Genomic DNA, 18,797 nt, shown 5'->3' on the forward strand with positions numbered 1-18,797 from the left:
TCCCTAGAATAGAATAGCTTGTCATTATACGTCATGTGATGAAATTACAGAGTCTCGGCTGGGCCAGCCAACTAGCAAGTGTTATAGTTTGCATTTAGATGAGAACATGTTTGAAATCTTGTCATTTCAGTCTAGGCAAACCAGCTAGTAAATTTTATTTCACAAAATGTCACACTACTCCTTCAGCTATGCCAGATAAGTTTGGTAAGCAAATTAGCTCCCAGTAGTGCTTATTTCAGTGCTAAATAAAACACAGATTTACTTAGCACCGTCCAAAAAACTACTTAAGTCGGGGAAAAAAGTTTCTCATCTTTGAAACCCAACTTAAAATAACTTAACACTCACAGATACACGACCGCAAATGCCCTAAAACTAAGCTTCACTAACTGGAAGCCCTGTAGCCATTTAATTTCTTTCTACTCCACCCTTGTATAATGATTTGCAGCAGTTTTCCCATTTTTTAACTCCATCTATGGTGAAATTACTCTCTCGATGTGAAGTGCACTTAGTGGTCACTTGTTTGGGTGGTTTAGAGACTAATTTTATCATACTGCTGTCACCTCTTTGAAATTAAGTGATTGCTACAGATTAAGCTTTGTGTCTATAAAAAAAAAAGAGGGAAAAATAATTTAGGAACACACAACATGTATTTTATACTGAATATCTTACAGATATAAGATTACCTTTGATCCCAGTGTCAGCCTTTGATCTGTGCACCTGGAGCATTTTACGGAAACATAAAACTGAAGAATCTGTGTAAAAAAGAACTTTAAAACAGCCACACTCCCTTTATTTGTTTTATTAATCACCTGAATTTACAGTCTCTGAACTGTGCACGCAGTACTGTTCTAGATGTACAACATGTTTACAACACTGAAAGAGGTATTCTGGTGCCATTCAGTGGTATTCACAACAGAGTTATACATATGTTTGTGTAAGCATATTGAGTTGATAATACAAGTTCATTCATCGGACTAGGAAAGACAAGTCAGGGAAGATGTTAGGAGTTCTTCTCCAGGAAAGCTTTGCAGCATCGCACACACTGCTCATACACCTTTTCAAAGTCTTCATCGCTTCCCTAAGAGACAGAATGGGGGGGGGTGTAAAAATTATTTAACCAACCATTCACAACTCACCATCACTGGAATCTGTTGTCCACTACAAACAGAGAAAATGTAAACAAGTATGGCCTGCCCTGTGATGTACTAACACCCCAAAAATGAAATTAAATTCTTACTCGACCAAGAAATTTTCTTCTCATTCCGAGAATCAAATTGTCAACACTGAAGCCAACTGGCTTTTTGAGCGCACAAGACCACACTCCAATTTGCATAACAAAGCTTTGTGTAAAGGAGCAACAGACTGCCAAAAGAAAGAGTACTTTTGAAATTCTATTCTTGATTGTTCACAGTGGTGGTTTTGGATGAGATTTAGATTTTAATGTTAAAAATAAGACCTCGTAAACATAGAAAACATCACTGCATTGAATTTGTGATTTGATATGAAAAAAAAAAAAAAAAATATATATATATATATATATATATATATATATATATATATATATATATATATATATATATATATATATATATTTTTTTTTTTTTTTTTTTTTTTTTTTTTTAATAAACTGGCTAAAAAAAAGAGAACAACTGTAGCATTTCAGGAAGGTTATACAAAGGATGTGATTTTTTTTTTAAATAATCCTGGGTAGTAACAGTTTTTTTATCACTATTGTTCTAATATAGACAAATTATCATTAATCAATTAATTATTAACAGCTCACTGAGGCAAGGCTGTGTTCCCCCCTACTTTAAACATGCTAAGATAACTCCTTTACTAAAGAAACCTAATCTTGACGCCAGGTTTATTGGTAATTTTTAGCCTTTTGAAATTGCCATTTGTTAGAAATTTAGTAGAAAAAAAAGTCAATTCAGATCTTTATTATACAAATTACATATTTTTTAACCCCGTTCAGTCTTGTTCTCAAAAAGCAGGAGCCCACTGAGGCTGCTCTTTTGTAGGTCACTAATCTTTTCACGGCAGGAAATTGTTCTGTACTTGTTCTACTTGACCCCAGTCCAGCCTCTGATTCTCCATCCAGCCATCTTCTTCCACTCATCCTTTGCTGGGTCAAAGGGGGGCAGATGCCCAAACCACCTCAACTGGCTTCTTTCGATGTGGAGGAGTAGTAGCTCTACTTTGAGCCCCTCCCGAATGGCTGCACTCCTCACCCTATCTCTAAGGGAGAGGCCAGCTACCCTTTGTAGGAAGCTAATTTCTGCTTCATGACCACAGGCGAGGGTAGGTATGTACATTGACCGGTAAATCGACAGCTTCACTTTCACACTCAGCTCCATCTTTACCACCACAGACCGGTGCATCACTCCAGTTGCAGCCCCAATCCATCTGGAAATCTCCTGCTCCCTTCTCCCGTCACTCGTGAACAAGACCCCGAGATACTTAAACAACTCCACTCTAATACTGTTGACTATAAAATTTAATTTAATAGCCTTAAGATTTGGGCTGGTATCTCTGGCAAACAAGTTCTCCTCGAACATCACCTCTGTAACCTGTGGGGATATATATATATATATATATATATATATATATATATATATATATATATAAAATGTGTGTGTGTGTATGTATATACACTGCTCAAAAAAATAAAGGGAACACTTAAACAACACAATATAACTCCAAGTAAATCAAACTTCTGTGAAATCAAACTGTCCACTTAGGAAGCAGCACTGATTGACAATCTTTTTCACATGCTGTTGTGCAAATGGAATAGACAACAGGTGGAAATTATTGGCAATTAGCAAGACACACTCAATAAAGGAGTGGTTCTGCAGGTGGGGACCACAGACCACTTCTCAGTACCTATGCTTTCTGGCTGATGTTTTGATCACTTTTGAATGTTGGTGGCGCTTTCACACTCGTGGTAGCATGAGACGGACTCTACAACCCACACAAGTGGCTCAGGTAGTGCAGCTCATCCAGGATGGCACATCAATGCGAGCTATGGCAAGACGGTTTGCTGTGTCTGTCAGCGTAGTGTCCAGAGGCTGGAGGTGCTACCAGGAGACAGGCCAGTACACCAGGAGACGTGGAGGACAACGGACAATCCAGAGTTCAAGTACAAAAACAACATAATTCTTAATGTATTCTGACACACTAACAGCTATTGCCCTCCTCCTCTTTGCTTGCTTGGCTGTCATGCTATGTGGTTGCTGGAGAGGAACCATATGGTCCAAAACCACACTGACTATAATGAAATTCAATAAAATTACACAAAGAAATACAACGTCCAAACCCCAAATCTCACAATCCAATCCGCTCAATACAGTCATATAAACTGTGGTCACTTTTACTTCTTACAGCCACATCACTAGTAATTTCATGATTGATTTATTTAGGGTTCAAGCTCTTGAGGGAAAAAAAAGAAAGAAACAAGAAAAATACAATAATTAGTCAAAAACAGCTCTATCCACACACATTTTCCATAAAGACCACACATGGAAATTATTGCTTGTTATGAGATCCCTTGCCATTTATTTAAATGAACCATCAATGTTCATTTATTTAAGATTTTTTTTTAAAAGTCTATTGACAGTCATCAACACCCAAACTTTCAAAGCATTCCGAACTTCTCTGCCTACACTTTTCCAGTTCTTGCCATTTTCACCCATAATACTCAAGACAATAAAAAGCAGCCAAGAACCCATGTCAAAAATATCTGGCACTACTTTTGAGTCCACACAAAGCATGTAAGGAACAAAATGAACTACTGAGCCATGGACAGTGGGAAGTGATACCAATCTGAAACCAGAAAACACTTCTTAGAGTTGCATAAAAATAATCTATTATGTGTACTGGTCTGGAAAGGGTGTACACCAAATTTTTTTGAAGTGAGAAATTTAGTCAATTTATTAGCAGTAGTTCACTCCATTTTGTTGCTGTTTATTGCATCAGTTGTGTCTGGATTTCTTCCTGAGGACAACTTAATTCTCTCTAGATCTACTACATGCACCTGAAGACAGACAGTCTATCCAAAACTATAAATACACTTAAAATGACAGCTGTGTGTGAGATTTCTTGCCTTTTATCTTGTCTGTTAAATTCTTCTCATGTAATACTTCGATGATAAACATAGCTGTTAAAGGAAGGGTTAAATGTAGCCTTTTTTGTGTCTTTACAATAACTATAGAAATTGTTTTAAGTTTGCCTTTAAGTTTAAGCATTTTTCTCAGGTTCTTACTGTGCTCAATGAGACTGTATATTAACACTATTCTTCCTACTTTATTGCCTGTTATTGTGGTTAATATATATGAGAGGTCTTCTGCATTTTTGTTTTGTCTGTGCCCCTTCTTACTGAGCATGACTGATTATTTTAATTGTGATTTCGATACTCATTCATGGCAATGATATAAACAGTGTGCTTTTCTGCAAGATGGACGTAGCTTTACAGTGGCGGTCAAATGTAAATTGAGAATGATACAAGCAATGGTGATACAAGAAACAAGAATCAGGTTTGGTTTTTAAAGCTCCCCTTTTTTCATATTTAGCGTACAACAGGACACAGTCCACTTTTTAAATGGGTGCAATTGCACATCCAATGGTCCTGGTGAAATCGGTCACAAAAACCTTCTTGTGATTGTTTTGGTCATCAACGGATATATTGCAGTTAAGGCAACTTACCTTTTACTTTGAATCCAAAGCATCTGTTTTTGGTATGCACTGCACTGTTTTTATTTTAAGTTTTAAGTCCTCTAAGCAAGCAGTTGGCGAATGTTTGCAGACAGCACTGTATACTTCACTGAAACCAATTTCACCTAACAACTGCCAGCAACCAACTGGTTAGGATTACACATTTTTCCCCAGCAACCCGTGGTTGCCAGTGAGTCACTAACTAGTCTCTAGGTCTGTGTGAATGGGGCTTTAGCAATTTATTTCACAGCAACTCCCAGCAACCACTCACCAACTAGTTGGAAAATACACATTTTCTCTAGTGACTGTTTGTTGCTGGAGGCTGCTGACTGGTCTACAGGCCTGTGAGATTGAGACCTAAGCATAGCACTTATCTTAATTTAACATGCTAAATGATATGAATATTTAAGCAGAGTGCTTGTTGCTCCCTTAGATGTGAACGCACAGCCGTAAATGTTGCAATTTGTAGCTTTTTTTCTGACTTTGTAGTGTTCACTGGACCATCTTACTGCAACAGCAAAATTACATACATCCTCCAAGCTTTATACAAGGAAAATCATAGTGCTTGAATACTTACATAATAAGGGTCGCTGATGATGAGCTGCTTCTGAGGGTCATAGGAGCCAAGAAGCTCAATCTTTGCTCTGTAGTCTTTTACAGACTTTGCCTTTCTTTTCAAGTCACTGAAAAGGTGAGAGAAAACAAGTAACTCCAAAAGAACAGAGCATGAAACAAGGGAGGTTTGAGTACCTCTGGACTGATGTCACACTACTGAATATAGGAGATAATATAGAGAATTTATCATCTGCCATTTGTGATAAATACATTCATGTAATTAACTTTAACTCACTAAGAAACTAACAGTGTATTCTGGTAACATGTAGAGTACATAAAATGAAAATAACACATAAAAGTATTAATCACAGACAAAAGTAGCATAACAGTAGGCCAACAAATGAATTCTCAGTCTGGTCAGCTTAACATTTGGAGGGGAAAAAATATGTGGGGGGAAGAGAAAAAAAAACTGCTCAAAGACCAGAGACGAGGCATCCAAAGAACTCAGTAAGCTGCTTACAGATCAGCTCTGCCATGGGCATGTGATCTCAAAATGATCCTTAAACGTTCAAAGTAGCAAAAAATATCCCTCCCCCTGACCTTTGCAAAAAGCTTAAGAAAGGATATTGGTCATTAAAGGGAGGCATTCTCCTACAAGGCAGTTATAGCTCAATGTCCCCACCGTTTTTATGCATATATGTCAAAGAACTGCACGGATAAATGTCATGACAGCAGGACACACTAGTTCAGCCCGTTTCAAGACAAATATTTTTTGACACTTAACACAAGACACCAGCTCTTTCAGCATCTGTGTATCCAACTGTGCTCAACACTCAGGAAAAAAATAAACACTGATGCTGTGGGCTCAAATAACTGTACCTCAGATTGCTCTCATCCATGCAGAGAATGTACTCAAAGCTCATGAAGTCATCTTTGGTCACCTGGAAGTGGGTAGAAATGAAGAACAAAACAAACATTACTTTTGGCTCCATGTGGAAATATAGTATGGCCAGCAGAGACTCCCTCTGGTCCTTCAAAGGAGGTTAAATGGGTTATGCAGCTGAAAGAAAATAAAATTAAATAAACTCTGCCTTTTCACTGACATGTTCAAAGTTCTAATCCTTAAGATAAGAAACATAAGAGAACTCAGAGCTTAATAAATCATTCATTTATCACCTGCCTTTTTAGTAATAGCTTTGGGATGTAGTTACATTCTGTCAATAATTTTGGTTAAGTTTCACTGTTAGTGATGGAGGCCAGTATCCCTGTGCTGGATTCCAACTGCTGTTACATGAACATAGGGTTTAAAAAAATGAAGTGTGTGTTGTATTTTTAAGTCTCAACAGCCTTCCAGTTTATTTTCTCATCTCTGCCTCCTCCTTCCTTCTCCTGCTCAACGGATAACTACTGTAACTGTAATGTGAAAAATCAAGGTGGTTTTTATGGTGGGTTTTATAGAAACTTTCATTCTTGACCTACAGGAAAACTGGGTTAGGAAAGGGAGCACATATGTATGTGTGTGAAGGGGTCTGTGAAGTTCTCACTGCAGTGGAACAAGAAGCAATAAAAACAAAAACAAAACAAGAAAAAAAAGTCAACCCCCTAAATAGTTTAGAAGTATTTTGAGAGTGAATTTATAGGAATCCCAAGGAGAAGCTGAGGGCAGAGAGAAACAAATGAGAGTGTAGAGACATGAATAAAACTCCTACAGTGCTCCAGATGTTGACATATGGACACGATTACAGTGACAGCTTGTAACAGCAGACGAGTAAAAAGACGTTCTTTAGAACCGGTTCACGCAGTGAAAGGCTGCAGCCACTGCAGTCTGATCACTGTATTTTGCCATTTCTCACACTCTCACATCCTCTTTCTCTCTCACAACACACACACACACACACACACACACACACACACACACACACACACACACACAATGATAATCTGTGTTGATCATAATCAAAGTGCCTGCTTCTCTGGCACTTCCACAGTGTAAATGAAGGAGTGGTAATCCTCTATCAAAAATTCTCGTGCAAGCCCCTCCTCACAAAGTTGGCAGAGAGCTTAGTTTAATATCTGAAATCTCTGGCTAAGATTGAGCTGTGAGGTTTTTAACTGAAAGCAAAGAAAGAGTAGGGAGATACTCATGGAAAAGTTCAAGTTAAGATAAAACGCACAAGATAAAGCCGTAGGAAAGCCATGAAGGGATGGGATTGTAAGTCTGTGTAAAAATTAATGGGCATTTTTCACAAAATGACAATTTTACATAACCATAAAAAAAAAAAAAAAACATGTATAAATAATAACATCATGCATGGTGGTTTACTCTCAGACTTCAACAAAAGAGGTACTCATTGATATGTGATGCAGCACGCATAAAGCCAGCCAAAGACCGGGAATCCCAGCTACACACAAAAAGAGCCAAACAATGAGGCAATCAGGAACAACTGGACTTTCCTGTATTTCCAATGTTTGTCATCTTAACTTCACTGTCTGCAAACATCTCAAAGCTAAGTCTGAAAAATGTAGTTGACTAAACAGTTTGATAGGTTAACCACAAATAATGCACTATTTTGACACAAATCCTCGTCCAGACAGTCTCTCGGCTATGACCGGAAAACACGCACGCCTGGCCAGTCAGCCAGTGAAATTCACCCCCTTGGTGTCACTAGCAACTTTCCTGTCTTTAGCCTGTAGTGATAACATAGATGCCCTCTTGTCTCACAAGTTTCATACATATATTGAACTGAAGATTTTAAATTCCATTAAAAATGAACATCACTCCATTGCTCAGTAGAGAGACAGTCTTAGTGGGAAAGCACAAAATCTTTCAAAAATAAAACCATAAAATGTTGATGTAAGCAAACACATGTACACTTGCAATTATCTGCTTGCACACCAGCCTCCACTTGTGTTGTCCATTAGAGTTCTAGCCAGGAATAAAATGCGATACCTACTCAAATAAAAAAAGTTACGCCAAAAAACTGTTTACAAAGAATTCACAAAGAAAGTAATAATTAGTATCATCTTAGCCTAGGTTTTAAGTAATGTGGGAAAAGAACATGAATTCAGCTTGTAAAACTTATCTGTACAGCATCAACGCAGCATCAATGCTGAACTGATGACAGGTGAAATTAATGTGATTACAGCAGGGTGATGGTATTTTGGCTAAAAGTAATGTTCATTCCTCAAATATTGGTTTAACGATTATCAAATTACAACTCTCTTAAATCTAATGACTAGCTCTCAGTTTTTGATTAGATAAACACTCCGTTACTTGTTATGGATCACTCTGAAAAATTCTTGTTTTATTAAACAAACACACACTTGTTTATTTGGGGATACACTGGTCTCCGAACGATGTCCCAGTTGGCCAGTCTGCTTGGATACTGACCACGCCAGTCCTTCAGCAAAGTGGGAGGGTGGGTTTTTAAAAAAAAAAAAAAAGAAAGCCTGTGGCAGAAAAGAGTGATAAAGAAAAAGAGGAAAACACAGAGGCTTGTCACAGCTCATTGTGTGGATTTGGCTGGGTTTAAAGCCAAGGGTTGAGCCTTCCCATCCCTGCTTTGAGGAGATTAGATGAGGGTCTGACAGAACTGGTTTGCAGTGAGACAAAGCAAGGAGATGGGAGATCTGAAGTCCAAAGTAAAACGCAGGAGTCCTCTCAGGAAAGAAAAAACAAAAAAGTGTTTAAAAGCACTAGGGACTAGGAGTTACTGTGAGGAGAAGCCAGCACAGCATAAGACCTGAAGGCCATACATGGACAAACATCTTGGTGTAATTTCAGGCTTGTTTAAGGATTTGAAACATCTGTGAAATCATGCTTCCTACGCTGGCTTCATCAATATTTCGCAAACACCACAGGTACCATCAATCTGAACATTTCTCTAAACCCAAGCATGGCTAGCAGGTTCTTTACCATACCACTTTATTTATAAAGCACTTTTTAAAACAACAACAAGGCTGATCAAAGTGCTGTACAATAATACCCAACATACAAGACAAACACAGGCCAGAGGATAAAAAAATCTGAAAAACACCAAACTGCTGAAGAAGTTAAACAATAAAAAAAAAATACGGTACACAAACTGGAATCCAGTGTACAGAAACTAAAATAGGAGTGATGTGTTTTTGCTTGCTTGCACCAGATAAAAATCAAGCAGCAGCATTTTGCACCAGCTGTAGGCAAGCAACAGAGGCCTGGCTAATTCCAGTAAAAAAAGCACACTGCAGTAGTCAAGACAGGGTGTTATAATAGCATGTATTAGCATTCCTTTAGACAAAAGAGGCTTGATTTTTGACTGGAGCCTCAACTGGAAAAGCAGGACTTCACCGCTGAGTTTACATGAGTATTGAGCTTAAAAGTAAGATCCATTTTCACACCTGAATGTGTGATAATGTATTTTTCATATGGGACCAGAGAAGAAAGATTTATACAGGGTGGTACTGTTGGTGCCACTATCCTGGGTCTAAACAACATCTGTCTTCAGAAGTAATTCAGAAAATTTAGTGTCGCCCATCCCCTGATGTCAATGAGGCAGTCAAGCAGAGGCTGGACAGAGCATGCACCAGTGTTCTTCAGTTGAAAATAAACTTGACAGTCATATGCATAACAATGAAAAGAAATACCATATTTCTGTATAATAGTACAAAGTGGCAGCAGGTACAAAGAAAACAGAAAAGGTCCAAAAATGGAGCCTTGTGGTACCCAGAGGGGGGGGGGGGGGGGGGGGGGGGGGGGGCAGCAGAGGTGGAATGAAGTCATCAATGTACACAAGGTAGACCCTTGTGTCAGCATTGTCAGAGGTAGGACCTAAACCACGGGAGAGCTACACCTGGGATGCCCACTCAATGCTTCAGCTTAGACATGAAGTGCTCATGGTCCACAGTGTCAAATGCCAGAGTCAGCTGCTAAAAGAATATCATTAAAATCCATAAGCAGAACAGACTCAGTGCTATAGTGAGTTTTAAACCCAGACCAGAACAGTTGTAGAACAGCTTGTTCATCCAGGAAGGACTTGAGTTGGGTGTACGTAATTTTCCGGAAGTTTCAACAAAAAGAGTAGCTTGGCGATGAGGCTAACTTTTGACAATACAGAAGGGTCTATGCCAGATTTTCAGCAAGGACTGCACAACAGGCACAACATGTTTAAAATATTTTGGCACCACACTATAGGTCAGAGTACTATTAATAATGGCTAGAACTTAAAAAAAAAAAAGGGTAGGAAAAACTTCCTTAAGAAGTTGAGAGGGGACATGAAGTTATGTCCCTCGCTAAAAAGGAGAGGGACATAACCTCAAAGCAATCAAACATAACCAAAGAAGGTATTAAAATGGACTGATCATGAGAGGGTGGTGAAATGAGGGCCCTAGTGATTACAACCTTCTCCAAATTAAGCAAAGAAATTGACCATAAATTTCACTGGAAGCTTCCAGACAAACAGGTTCATGGACACTAAGAACAGAACTCAGTGTGTTAACAATACGTGACGGTCGCGAGAGTTAGAAACAATGATATCAGAGAAGATTTTTGACCTAGCGACTTTCACAGCTCTCTGATAACAGCACCAACTTTATCTCAACTTTTCAAAAGAAACCTGCAACCTGTCCTTTTTCCAGCTCTCCTGCACTCCTGTCTAATGGCATGGGTATTGTAATTTAACCATGGCTCTGATCTGGGCTTTGGTTGCCTAATTTTTAATGAAGCTACAGAGTTCAGAACAGTTTGGCAAAGAGAACTGAATTGACGAGTCATTATTAGAGGACACAAGGGCTGTAAGGTCACTTGAAGGGTAAAAATAGTGAAGACATGAATAGCAGTGGAAGGGTTAAAAGCACATTAATGCGGAGCTGGAGCGCACGGTTTAGCGAGATGACATTTTCTAAATGTTTATATTTAGAAAATGTATCATTTTAAAAAAGAAAATAAGGTAATTTTGAAATTAATGACAGTGATGCATCTCAAAAAGCTGTGGCAGAGCCATGTTTACCATTGTTTAGCATCTACTCTTCTTTTAACAACAGTCCTTAAACAGCTGGAAGACCAGTTGCTGGACATCTGTTGTCTCATTCATGTCTGAATTGTTCCTAAGCCCATGCAGTGAGTTCCACAACAGAATCCATCCATCCATCCATTCACATCCGCTTATCCTGTTCAGGGTCACGGGGGGGGGGCTGGAGCCTATCCCAGCTGACATAGGGGGAGAGGCAGGGTACACCCTGCACAGGTCGCCAACCTGATAGAATCATGCCTGTTTTTAATGTAGGGCCCAGAGATCACAGGCAACAAATATTGATTTTTGGCCTCATCCCTTGCACCCAGAGATCTCTCTAGATTCATTTGATGTCTTTTGATGATGTCACATACTGTTCATGATGAGACATTAAGAGTCTATTACATTGAGGAACATTAATCTTGGCCCTGGTTCAACTTATATATATATATATATATATATATATATATATATATATATATATATATATATATATATATATATATATATATATATATATATATATATATATATATATAAAACCAGCAAAAGAACGTAAACCCAGATCATGTTTGTAAATGAGAACTGGTTAAATAAAATAAAAAAAAAATAAGAGATGATGACAGACACATGATTCAACCAATAACCTGCAAAGTGTTTTTGAAAATGTCAACCCGTCCAACTCTTGTTGTTCTTCTCTTTGCACTCCCAAAGACCATAAACCAGAACCTCCAGCAGGTGGAGAAAATGGTCTTTTTCCACCAGTGAATAAATAGCTGATTACCTTTGTCAGCAAGATGCTGGAGAAATGGTTTTTAGCCATTTCCATGTTGCCATAAAATGGCAACATGCCTACCAATGATTCTGTAATTCAAAGAGAGCCGACTGATGGCCTAAGCCTTCTTACTCACAGTTCTAAATATATGACAATATAATGTCAAAAAAATCTCCATCTCACACACACACACACACACACACACACACACACACACACACACACACACACACACCACTCTGGTGACAGGAGCCGCGGGACGTCTGGTTGTACCTGTCGGGCCCTGTGGTTCGTGTCAATGCCATGCTTCCTGAGGCAGGCTAGACCGCGGGCATCTGGTAAGCTGCCTAGATTCCAGTCCGATGTGGCACCACTGTCTATGACCCACTGCAACAGAGAACAAAAAGGGGGCGCTAACTACTTCTGGGTGTAGAGGTGGTGGGTGATCATACCTGCCTGGCCACATGCCTCATGGGCACACCATGCCTCTTCATGCAGGCTTGACCACGGTGGTCTGGAGGGTTTCCTATCTCATAGGTAGAGGTGGCAGCACTGTCTATCCTCCACTAGGCAGAACAAAGCATGGGAATCACAAACTCAGCAAAATGGAAAAATATTCTCACACAGAAAGAAGTTTCTGTACAGAGTATGCCTACAAATTAAATTGAAGGGAAATACTTCTAATAAATCATTTTTAGATACTGCAGCCAGGTCATTATTATGTATTATTACTAAATTCAATTAGGAGTTTTGAACCTCCACTTATTTTACTGCATACTATAAATTTTATATCAATCACTTACCATTTACAAACCAAAGAGTCATTTCATATAGAATTTCTCTCCAGAGACCAATACTTTAAAACTGACAAGTTAATACAGTCAAATTACCAAGCATTAAATAAAAATGCATCATCCACAAACCAGTATGAAGAGACTTTTCCCCCCCACTCATGTCAGAGGAATCATTTTTGGAAACTGGTTCTTGGTATGTTATTATTGTAACATTACATGTATTATGCAAAAAAGTATTCAAACATGCAAAACTGACCATAACATTTTGGGTGAGTGGGTGATACTTTAAAATATTTCTGCTGCTAGTTCCACAATTGTACCAAATGATAGAAATAAAACAGTAAAATATATGTGTATGCCTGTGATCTGTAATACAGAGAAAATATGTCTTAATGATCACTTTACCTGATCAACAACACCAGCATCAGCTGCCATCTTCCTGAAGACTGCTTCAGCGATGGGGGATCTGCAAATGTTGCCTGTTCAACACCACAAACAACATTGCCTCATTAATGGGATTTTTAAACATATAAATGACTTAATTAATGGCTTCACAGCAAACTGCAATTTCCCAGTGGCAATACACACAGTTCAATATATCATATAGATAAATACTCAGATTTTAGAACAAAAAATGCAAAGCAAAATTACACAGTACATCTAAGAACACAATACAACAATTAGCACAGATCACAATAAGCTTCACTTTTCTGTATAAATGTACGTCTGTTAGTTACAAAACAAAGAAACATATTGTGAAACTGACTAAAGAGCATCACACTGTACTTTAGGAAAATAAAGGAGACTGTATCAACAACTAAAATGACTTAAAATCTAAAGTCACTAGTCCAAATGTTGATTTGTTGTAGTCTGTGCCTTGTGAGTGCTTCCTGGGACAAAACATGAGATAGAACAGAAGACAACAAACACAAACTCTTAAAATGCATTGACTCCTGATACAGGCAAAAATATTTGTGAAACTGCACATCACAATTTAATGCTTAGACCCATGCAGGAGTCCGTATGTATACATATGTCTTTGGTTGCACTTTTGAAAACTTCCAAAAACAGTGGATTTACTGGGTAGTGGCATTTATTTATAACATTTCTGTTTGAGATCCAGCTCCAAAGTTTAAGACAGTGAGAATTTTTATAAATATGGCCCTTTACACCAAAACAGTTGCTTTTAAATAAAAAATGTAAAAAGAATAAAAATGTAGAGTAAAATCTTTACTAATGTAAAAGCTGTAATGAAACGTAATGTAAGGAAAAATCTAACGCAGACATTTTTAACAGATTCAACTTGATCTCTGCTACATCTGGTAAACTATTGCAGACTTGGACACAGACGCTTCAAATTATATACGATCATATTTCCGTGTTGAGGACACATGAGTGTATGTAACTCCTGTCAGCTTTCACTTTGGACTCTCATTTACAGGCTCAGACACTTGTCTCTGCAATTAAACGCGGACACATTACTCGACGTTTTCGAGTAAGGCCAGAGCTGATTAGATACCAAAATACAAACACATGCATGTTACAGATTAAAGAAGTGTAAAGTGTGTTTGACAGCTCGCTATTCGCTGCATTCATTGTCAGGCAGCTAGTGCTTTTTTTTTTCTTTTTTTTTTATAGCTTTAACCGGCCTAAAGCATGATGACTTCATTTAAAGTCAATGATCTGTCACACAATTCAGCATCATCTAAGTTCTACCAAGAAACTGGTGGTCGACTGTTGACAGAACCTGGATGTGTAAAGGTTGCTATAAAAATCTGTGCAGAAGGCAGCTAGTACTTAGCACTCCGGGAACAACCTAACGAAGCTTAATTCAGTTCATTCATTAAAATGCTGTAAGCCGGTCTGCTGATAGAATGACATGTTTGCTTTTAAGCAGTAACGGGTATGTTTTAATTGAGCTTTTATGGGTTTAAAAGACATCGCTCACCCAAGCAAACGAACAAAACCGACTTTGTACCAGTAGCCGCCATGTTGAAAGGTCCTGTATGACGCCGACCAACGTGGCGGCCAACTACTGCCTGAATAAAAGTGTAGTATGATGACAGCGTAGCAAGTAGGACCAGCACACAGACTTAAATTGGAAGATTATTAATCTTATTCATCAGCATGACTTAGCATTTACCCTGCAAATTATAAACACATATAATCAAAAATACATTTAAATGATAGGGCAATTAACACCAGATGTCTGTGAATATGAATTTTTTGTTTGTTTTTAATTACAGATGTATATAAACATAACCCAGTCACGGGGGCTGGGAGGAGCACCGGGCAGTGTACTTCTGCTGCCAGTCCCAAGCCCAGATGAATGGGGAGGTTTGCATGAGGAAGGTCATCTGGAGTGAATCTTAGCCAAAACATGCTGATCATTAACAACATATAGTTTATCCAGGTTAACAATGACCACCTCCCAGGGCCGTATTACCGACCGGGCGAGTGGGGCTGGCGCCCCGGGGCCCATGGATCCAGGGGGCCCAGGGGGGGGCCCAACAACAATCCAGATACCGATGTCGATGCTGATTGCGATAGAGCCCTCTATTCTAGGATCTTCTTTAGTTGTACTTCTTTAGTCTATAAGGGTTAACTGAAATGGGCTGGGGGGAGTGACAGCAGTCAGAGGGCCCTCGGCCACAGGACATAGGAACCAGAGGGCCCCTGGGCCATGTCGTACAGCAACCAGAGGGCCCCTAGGCCATGGAGGACGGCAATCAGAGGGCCCCTGGGCCACGGGGGATGGCAAAGGGCCCCTGAACCACGGGATATGGCAACCAGAGGGCCCGTGGGCCACGGGGGACGGCAATCAGAGGGCCCCTGGGCCACGGGGGACGGCTATCAAAGGGCCCCTGAGCCACGGGATATGGCAACCATAGGGCCCCTGTGCCACAGGAAACGGCAATCAAAGGGCCCCTGGGCCATGCGGTACGGCGACTAGAGCGCCTAGGGGGACAGCAATCAAAGGGCCCCTGGGCTACAGGATATGGCAACTTCAACTGTTCTTGACTCTGCCAATTACGAACTGTGAAGGGGAACGGTCATTCTCCAGAATGGCTCGAATAAAAAATGAGCTAAGGATGAAAATGACCCAAAATCGTCTGAACTCCCTCTCACTTCTTGCAATTGAATCACAGTTTGTGCAACAGCTGAACTTTGATGAGTTGGTAGATGATTTTGCACGAAAGAAGAGCAGAAAGAGACTTTTGTAGGGGAGTGTGTGTCCGGGGGGGTCGGGGGGGGTGGGTGGGTTGGTATGGGCTCGGAGCGGGAGGGGGGGAGGGGGGGCCCTTGCAATCTCCTTGCCCAGACCCACCTTAATCCGGGCCTGCCACCTCCTATTGGCCAACAGGGTGCTGGTGGAAACAGTTGCTACTGTTGGGTAAAGACGATGACATACCTGTGGAGGTATGGAGATGTCTGAGAGAAAGGGGACAGACTGTCTAATCAGATTGTTTAACACAATCTTGAAGAGTGAGAGGAAAGGAAAAGTATGGATTTTCTTTTCTTTTCTTTTTTTTCCTTCTTTTTTTTTTGTTGCATGGTGGTGTTAAGTGCATTTCTTTGTTTTTTTCTTTATATAACATTTTTATTTATTATTAAAATAATAACAACAATGACCAAACGGTCAATAGAGAGAGATATTTTCATTACCATACATTGTTTCATCTCTTCCAGATGTCTTCAAATATGGATTGCTGAAGTCTCATTGAGAAAGTGACTCTTTCCATCACAAATATATCATAGATGATATCATACCATTCATCTATACTTGGAACATCAGGTTTGAGCCATTTCTTTGTAATTGCTTTTCTTGCAGCTAAACTTAGTATTCCAAATAAATATTTAGTTTTAGCATTTACAGTAGTTGTTTGTATAAACCCAAAAAGAAGTTGTTCCCAGTTAAATGTAATGTCTCTTCCAAATATAGTCACTACTTCTGTAAAAATCTGCTGCCAGAAAGTGACTGTCTTTGGACAGGCAAAGGTGATACAAAATAGGTGATAATGATTGGCTTCCTGAGATCGACACAAACTCTAACAGTGGAAGGAACCCGTATGGTGCTTTGCTGAACCAGTGTAATAAAGCATCTAATATAAGACATTTCCATCCAAATGTTCTCCATACCTTTGAACATGATATCATCCACTGAAATCCACAGTATTTCTCCCAGGTGCCTATTGAAAAGTGGACGTTGGTTTCTCTATCCCATTTTTGTTTTACGTAAGTGGTATTTATTGTCTTATTTTCCTGGAGACCTTTATAAAGTCTAAAAAGCACCTTACGTCCAGAATCTGAATTGTAAGCACTGATGAGAATTTTTAGTAGGCTGTTTTCGAATGCCTTTTGATTTTTGAACATAGAACTGTTTAAGTGATTGCATACTTGAAGAAATCTAAAGAAATCACTATTAAGTCTGTGTAGTCTTTTCAACATTGGGAAACTCTTTAGTGTCACCTGTTCGTAAAATGTACAATATGAGGAGAGTACCAAGTTAACCCATCTCCTGTAATTAGTATCCATACTATTCAGGGTAAAATCTGGATCATAGCAGCACCATTTAAGGATCCTTGCTTCTTCTGTCATATCATTTTTAGTTAAAACGTTCCACCATGTTTGTAAAGACAAATTGATCCATTTATTACCTGATTCCATTAATCTTTTGAGTAGTATTTTGTCTCCTAATCTAGCTTAGATTGGCACCATCCCAGATATGTTATCTAAAATTTCCTTCCATCTAGCTTTATAGTCTGGGGTACACCAACAGAATAGGGTCCTTAACTGAGCTGCCATGTAATAATCTTTTAGACAAGGTAGTGCCAGACCACCCCTGTCTATTGCCAGTTGGAGAATTTGAAATCTTATTCTTGTTTTTTCCCTTGCCAGATGTATCGTGATATCAATTTATCCCATTCACTAAATTGTTTGTCATTTATCTCAATTGGAAGGGACTGGAATAAATATAGAATCCTTGGCAGACTGTTCATTTTTATTGATTTGATCCCAGGATTCAAAATTTAATATTGGAATCAGATTCTATCTCCATATGTCATCCTTTAATTCCTGGTTTAGTAAGTCGAAATTTAAGCTGTATAGTTTTGATAGGTCTTTCGGGATGTTCACTTCCAAGTATCTGATGTGTTCTAGTTTCCAATTTAGTTGAGTTCAGGAGGTTATGTCCTGACTAGGCTTGTAATTGAAGCTTAGTAATTGGGTCTTTCGGATGTTTAATTTTTAGCCTGAGAGTGAGCCAAAGGCACCTAAAAAAGAGTTCCAAAACGGACCTTTCTGGGTTTGATAATGTGATCAGTACATCATCTGTAACATTTTCTAACATTTTTAAACCCGTAATACTATTATTCTGGGTGATCCCCTGGCTTAATGGTTCGATAAACAGCACAAACAACAGAGGGCTCAGAGGGCAGCCCAGTCCAGTCCCCCTTTCTAAGGCAAATGGGTTTGAAACAGCTCCATCCAAATTTGTTTAATAATTGATATAATAACTCCCACTTAACTCAGTCAAATGCCTTCTCGGCATGTAGGCTTAGCATTACTCCCTTGAGTTTTTTTTGTTTTTTGGTTTATGGTATTGATTTTCAAAAACAAGATGCAGATGCAATGTTTGCTGGATGGGGAATATATAGAAGGTTAGAAGGAGTTGCACTAAATGAGGAAATCAGAAATGGCGGAGATGCGTGTGATGCTGGTGCAGGATATGTATGAGGACAGCGAGACAGTGGTGAGGTGTGTGGTAGAAGTGACAGATGGGTTCAAGATGGGGGTGGGATTACATCGGAGATCAGCTCTAAGCCCTTTCATGCTTGCAGTGGTGATGAACAGGCTGACAAATGGGGTCAGGCAGGACTATGATGTTTGCAGACAACATTGTGATCTGTAGTGAGAGTTGTGAGCTGAAGAGAGCCTGGAGAGGTAGAGGTATTCTGTGGAGAGAAGAGGAAT

At 39.2% G+C, this 18,797-nt stretch overlaps 1 protein-coding gene across 2 annotated transcripts; it reads right to left on the minus strand.

Annotated features, from left to right (window-relative positions):
* Window positions 1–765: 765 nt before the first annotated feature.
* On the minus strand, window positions 766–14,842 carry acp1 (acid phosphatase 1). 2 transcript variants are annotated; one of them, XM_030722461.1, is made up of 6 exons: window positions 14,773–14,842; window positions 13,230–13,303; window positions 12,304–12,417; window positions 6,145–6,206; window positions 5,288–5,393; window positions 766–1,078 (listed from the first exon to the last, which is right to left on the minus strand). In XM_030722461.1, exons 1-6 carry the CDS (start codon window positions 14,813–14,815, stop codon window positions 1,001–1,003), a joined length of 477 nt encoding a protein of 158 aa, XP_030578321.1. In that variant the 5' UTR covers window positions 14,816–14,842; the 3' UTR covers window positions 766–1,000. The 2 variants fall into 2 exon arrangements, with proteins under 2 accessions (XP_030578321.1, XP_030578320.1); XM_030722460.1 differs by lacking the exon at window positions 12,304–12,417 and adding an exon at window positions 12,483–12,596.
* Between the last annotated feature and the right edge of the window lie 3,955 nt (window positions 14,843–18,797).

This window comes from Archocentrus centrarchus, chromosome 24, assembly GCF_007364275.1.
Source record: "Archocentrus centrarchus isolate MPI-CPG fArcCen1 chromosome 24, fArcCen1, whole genome shotgun sequence".
NCBI classification, from domain to species: Eukaryota; Metazoa; Chordata; class Actinopteri; order Cichliformes; family Cichlidae; genus Archocentrus; species Archocentrus centrarchus.